Source organism: Nematolebias whitei, chromosome 7 (assembly GCF_014905685.2).
Source record: "Nematolebias whitei isolate Nwh7 chromosome 7, NemWhi1, whole genome shotgun sequence".
NCBI classification, from domain to species: domain Eukaryota; kingdom Metazoa; phylum Chordata; class Actinopteri; order Cyprinodontiformes; family Rivulidae; genus Nematolebias; species Nematolebias whitei.
The window spans coordinates 27,130,506-27,137,200 of NC_056504.1; the positions used below are offsets into that span (position 1 = coordinate 27,130,506).

General features: G+C 37.3%; 1 protein-coding gene across 1 annotated transcript; it reads left to right on the forward strand.

Moving 5' to 3' along the window:
* The first annotated feature begins 508 nt into the window (after positions 1-508).
* On the forward strand, positions 509-6,484 carry rps10 (ribosomal protein S10). The gene is made up of 6 exons (XM_037679324.1): positions 509-561; positions 885-1,034; positions 2,759-2,933; positions 5,552-5,629; positions 6,154-6,209; positions 6,403-6,484. The coding sequence occupies exons 2-6, from the start codon at positions 885-887 to the stop codon at positions 6,442-6,444; spliced, it is 501 nt and encodes a 166-aa protein (XP_037535252.1). The 5' UTR covers positions 509-561; the 3' UTR covers positions 6,445-6,484.
* Positions 6,485-6,695: the final 211 nt, after the last annotated feature.

A 6,695-nucleotide genomic window follows, 5' to 3' on the forward strand; every position in this document is an offset into this window, starting at 1 on the left:
AGCTGTGCAGCCTCCATGCCATATCATTTAATGAGCTAAACTTTATGACATTAAAGACTAAAGTACTGTAGTACAAAATCTGCAGAAGTAGCTAGTTTGCAAACAAAACTTACAAAAAAGGAAATCACTTCTGCGGGTGCTGGATTTTCATTCACATTATTTCAGAATACATCATGATGTGGAGTTGTATCATATGATGAAAGAATTGAAACTACTGGAAGACTCCTAGTTATTATTATTATTTTATTTTTGTATTTGGTTTTATTTATTTTACTTCTGTATGTTTGGAAGCAGCCTGTGCTAGCTTTTTCAAGTTCGAATATATCTGATATGTATGCCATATTTGTTGTATATACTGTTAATAAAGAACGAAAGAAATTATTTCGAATAAATAAATCTACATTCCATTATTTTAATGAGCAGCAGCCTTTTTTCTAACGAAAACGCACACCCCACACCAGCAGGGGGCGACGCTCACCGTCGGCTCCGCGCTGAGACAGTTATCTTCCCGAACCAACATCTGTCGTTCCTTCCGGCTCCGGTCCCTTCACAAGTGGAAAGGTAAATGGGAACTCGGCGTAAAAATCCGAAAATATCTCAAACATCTTACATTCATCAATGTGATAATATCCATTGTTTGATAGTTGTTAACGTTTTGAACCAAAGCGTCAACGCATTTTAGCGGTAAACGCTTCGTATTCGCGGTTATAACGAATAGAAGTGGGGATGGCAACCCGGTTCAGGTTTTCATGAACGGCTGCCATTTTTTCTCTTTAGACGCAGGCCGCTTTCAACTTTAACGTTAATAAAGTTGTCTAGATTATTTTATGTGAATTACAAATAAATTGTTCGATGTGAAATTGACCCTCCAACCTGTCGCGTAGATGCTGATGCCCAAGAAGAATCGCATTGCTATCTACGAGCTCCTCTTTAAGGAGGGAGTCATGGTGGCCAAGAAAGATGTTCACCTGGCCAAGCATCCCGAGCTTGCCGACAAGAACGTGCCCAACCTTCATGTGATGAAAGCCATGCAGGTGAGGTTTTCACTGAAGCTGTGAGGAATCAATGCATGTGAACAGAGAGGTTTAGTTTAAGGTCATTTCTTGTAACAAGCTGCTGCTTTGAATTGTCAGATACCTGCTGACACTTTATTGCTCGACACTTGTCTCCATCCATCCATTATCTTACCTGCTTCCTCCTTTTCGGGTCGCATGGATCACTCGTGTCCATGTCCAGCCATCACTGAGAGGCAGGGTACACCCTGGACTGGTCTCCAGTCCATCACAGGGACATCCATTGTCTCATCTTTTCCTTATGTTTTACAAGCAGCAAGAGCAGCATAAATAATGGGGAAGCAGGATTTTCTTGATAAAGTTTGTGCAAGACATTTTAACTCGCTAATTAAGCTTTGTTTGTAAAATTTGGATTCTTAAAGCTGGTATGGCATAATCTGCTTAACAGCTTTGTGATCAGAAGTTAAAAAGCATGGAGTACCATTGTGCATGGAGCCTTATTTTCACATTGGACACTGTCTCTACAGCATCCAGGCAGTAACGTCACTTTAAAAACATCAGCAGTTGGCTAATATCACTAACTATTGAACAGGAGCAGGGGCCTCCCATGTTCAGCTGTCTCCCCATGCTGCTGTTGCAAGCATCACTCAGCCCTCTGAATAGGATGCAGACATCAGGGCACTAACTTCGGTCATGGTTCGTCCTTTTACATGTGAACTACGGTAGTTTTGGCTGTCACCAGCAGACTGGTTGAACCACCATGATGATGGTGGTGGTGATGCTTATAAGACTTGAGTTTGCTGCAGTTCCTCAGACTGAAGAAGTATTTTGGATAAAAGACTAAATGTTTCAGTAAGGAAGAATCCGTCCAAATTATATAGATTATCTGGATTAGTGAGCATGCATCAGGACATCATTCAGTTCCTCTATACAGTCTGTCCTGTTATATTTACAACACGTTTTTCTCTTACCTCGAAGTCAGACAGCCGGGTGGGTACCTGGTCACATGAGCATGCTGCTCACATTTTGGTTTGAGGGAAAGTTTGGATTTTCCACTTCCTGGATGACTGAGAATCTATCAACTATTTAACTTTTTGATTTCATCTTAATTAAATCACTTGTTCTAACTCCCTTTTGTTCAGCCTAATCTTTTTCTATTTAATAAAATTATTAAATGGCTTTAACTGCTATGTTAAGGCATCTAAAAGCAGATTTTTATAGTAACCTCGTTTTTCGACTCCATTCTGTCTGTAAGATTTTTTGTTTTGTTGCTCTAAGGTCCTTTCAGTGTTGTTTGAATTTGAGATACTTTGAAGAATAACATCAAATCATAGCTGTAACTTGATTACTCATTAGATTCATAGTTTTATGGTAAAAGTTCTTGTAGGAGTTTATAAAGCTTTACACTTTACGTGCTCGTTCCTGAGTGAATGATTATGTGGATTTTTTTGAGTTATCTGAAAATGAAAAACTCAAATCTTTATGTCCACAGTACTGTACAATTATGTGTGATTTTACCCTCATTGCTTTACTTTTTTAATCTGCTTGTAAACGAACACAAAGAGACGAGCCTCTTCATATATTCTGTCTTGGATTATATATGACCAAAATAAGCACAATAAAATCAATTGTTTATTCCCATTTGTAATATTTAAAAAATAATGCATGATTGTTTCCAGGATTTATCACATAAGCAATGCAAGAACTAAATTAATTTGTTGTGGTTGTGTGTGCTTTTCTTTTAGTCTCTGAAGTCCTGTGGGTATGTCAAGGAGCAATTTGCCTGGCGTCATTTTTACTGGTACCTCACCAATGAGGGTATCCAGTACCTGAGAGACTTCCTTCACCTTCCACCTGAGATTGTGCCCGCCACCCTGCGCCGTCAGACCCGCCCTGAGACCGCAAGGCCCAGGCCCAAAGGTAAAGTATTGTTATACAAGAAACGCACCGCACAGAAAAACCTTGAATCAACTGCTGTAAAGTCGGATCTGGTCAGTGTGGGGAGCTGCTGCCGAGTTCCAGGTTGTTCAAGAAGAGACAAACAAAAAAAAAGACATCAGACACATTTTTGAAATGAAATGAATTCAGTTTATGTGAGGTGAAGCTTAGAAGAAACTACAATTTAATATGATCAGTGCTTATTATTTATTCTGTTAGCCAAATAAGTCTTTGAGTTTTACTATTAAATGATTACAGCTTGTTGGTTCACATTTGATGCTTTAAAATCCTTAAATATTTGAATCTACAAGGTAAAGCTGGACAAGTTTGAGGCCCGTAAAGTTAAAAAAAATAAAAGCCAACAAATAAAAAACGAGCTTTACCAGAATTACTTTACTACATTTTTACCTCAGCGTAACTCGCTGCTTCTACTTTTCATATTGAAGTTCAAGGTTCTTTGTCATTCGCATCACGTGGTACATGAGGTGGAATGAAATTGTGTACTTGGTCCCAGTTACACCCAGTTGAAGATGCAAGTTGCTAATAATGTGTACTTGAAAATGTTACTTCGGAATTTGTACGTAATTTGTAATTACTGTTCTTCAGTTTAACAACATGTTGCTCATGCAAGGTATTTCTTTGCTGCTGCTGAAAGTGATTTTTTTTTTTGTTGCAAATCATTTAAATGTGACTGACATCAAAATGTAATTGTTTGAATTAGCTGAGAATGCAGTGTCATGAGCAGTAGGTGTGTGAATCTGTGTCTGGCAGTTCTATTCCGATCTTTGGTGTCACAATTCGATTCAGAAACAATTTTTCTATTGAAATGGTCATAAATGTAGTTAAAACTGTGTAACTGACAAGGTGAAAAGATTAAACAACAATGTAAACAAATAGAACATTTATTTTAAACAATTTTAGGTTCCTCACTCTCAAATCATTTTGTATCATTTTATATTTATACCAAAAATAAGAACAAATATTGGCGTGCCAAAAATTCTGTAACTTAAATGACCAATATTAGTTAGCTTAGCTACCTGGCTTTTTTTTTTTTATTAAAAAAAATCTAGGAACAAACAATTCATTCATTCATTATCTTTACCCACTTCTTCCTGTTTGGGTCATGGGGTTCACTGACGCTCGTATCCATCTATCACTGCGAGAGGAGGGGGCCAAATGATTCAAAATATATAAATACAAAAGTAAACAAAGACTTCAGCCTACCATAGTACATTGACCTTTAACGCAAAATAAAATAGACTTCAGTTTTTTTTTTTTTTTTTTACTTGCACTCATTATTACCACCATTATATTACATTTTATTGTTGGATGTAACTGGGACCCTGTGTACATAATTTTGTTCCACCACATGTGGTGGAACGATTTGCTCTGTTTTCAAAACTTAACCTAATGTGAAATATACAGACGTCACAGTCTTGGGACCCTGTGTACATAATTTCGCTCCACCACATGTACCACATGAGGTGCGAATGACAATAAAGAAACTCTCACTTAACCATATTGATTCATATTTGGTAAATCTTTAACATAATTTCAAAACCTATGCAAGTCTGCACAAAAACTCTTCTGAACTGTAATTTATAAACCATATATTGTATCATTTAGAACTGGCTCCAGGCAATGTCTCATCTGACCTCTTCAACCTGTTAAAAAAAACAAATTACATTAAGTTTTTTGTATAACTTGTCTGTATAAGTTTTTGTATAATATGAGAAAACAGTTACTTTTGAGCTGCAGTTGGTTCAATAAACAGAGCTTCTCCCACTTTATTTTTAGTTTCATGGTGGAGTTGTAGTGCTGCGTTATCGCTAAAAAGCTACATGAAGGAATAACATATGTTGGGTCCATCCAGCATATTAAAAATAAATCTAAACCCCTCGCCTTCAACGGAGCCGTCTGTTCGTAACTCCTTTGTGCAGGAGATGGAGTGGAGTGGGAAATCTTCACAGCTCTTGGGGAATTAGCTGGAAGTTTGTTGCTCCAGAATTCACTGATCTGCTGCTTTCGTTTTTCATCTGCTTTCCGCACATTTGTTGTATTTCCAAAATATACTCATTTTTATTTTACATTTCTTGCAAACAACCGTGTTCTTGTCAAGCTCTGTCTTCCCCGCAATGTTGTAGAATCCAAAATGACTTTACACTGACTTTTAACGACGAAGGAGCGGGTTGAATCATTCTGTCCTCCGCTGCACGCTAGCAGACTCCATTCAGATAAAGGGATCTGGCTAACTAGCTTGCTGTACGGTGGCCTACAAGGCCAAATTCTACAGTGACAGGCAGACATGTAATGCGATATGCAGAACACTCGTGAGTAGGAACGGAAAAAATAAAAAAGCATTTTAAAATTGATTTATGAATCGATTCAGAATTGCTAGGAATCTAGATTCATTAATTAATCTTTTTTTTTCTGCACCCCTAATGAGCAGTGAAGTGGAGCCATAGGTCTAATTTCAACAAATGTTTCAACTTTTCTAAGTAATTTAGTTTTTTTTTTTAAGTTTACTCGTGTTGCTCTTTAATAATGTTTAAAGCAAAATGAAACTTAATTTTTTTTGTCTGATCATTTTGTTTTTGCAGGAATGGAGGGAGAGAGACCCGCCCGCCTTAACCGGGGGGAGGCTGACAGAGATGCATACAGGCGATCAGCAGCACCCCGTACGTATAGTCCTGACGGTACCTTTTGCTGTATTAATGGACTTGTTTATCTGCTCTGGCTGTAAAGTTAATTGAGCTGCATAACATGTTAAATGGGGCAGACCAAAATGGTGCCACGGGCTCATTAAGCTAATTATTTAGGATGGTATTTAACATGCTAATGCTTGTTCTTGAATTAAAAAGGTAAAATATGATGAGACCTACTATAGAAACAAGGCTGTATTGGAGAGATATATTAAATATTATTTATTGCAACATTTTAATTGGTCAAATGAGCTTGTTGAAAATGTGGGGGTTGCAAAGTTCAGCCCATTCTCCCGTTTCTTCCTCAAATAATGAAGCTGATTATTTTTATGGTCATATTTCTGTAAATATACTGAGTGGATTAAAATTAAACATGTCAGATCACCCAGTGACATGTCTCTTTAGAATATCAGACAAAGTAAAATATTTTGTCACACTGACATTGATTTGCCAGACTTCTATAGATATTTTCTGACTTTATAATTAATTCTTCTCCTCAGCTGGTGCTGACAAGAAAGCAGAGGCCGGTGCTGGAGCTGCCACAGAGTTCCAGTTTGTAAGTACTTTCAGTTTGTTTAGCTCTTCTGGCAAATATGGATATTTGTCTAGAGAAAATATGCTGCAATGTTTATCTCCCATCATTGTAAGTTTTCAGCTTTGTGTCATGTTGAAATGTGAAGTGTGCATGGTCCTGGTGTGAGACTAGATGTGGAGCTTTGATTTGACCTTTGAACTTGTTGTCGTTACAGAGGGGCGGCTTCGGACGCGGCAGAGGACAGCAGCCTCAGTAAATTTCACTGTTCATTACAAATAAAGAAAATCTTAAATACACATTATGGTTTTGCATTATTTGTGTTTGTATGTTTTTTCTAAACACAAGAGATAACTGTGATTGAATAAAGTGACTTAAGTATATCCTGATGCATGCTCAATAATTCAGGTAGAAAAATCCAAAAAAAGTTAAATCTGGTCCTCTGGACATTCAAAAAAAAAAAAAAAAATGTAGAAACGTTTAGTCTCACCTGAGAGACTAGCTCAGTCT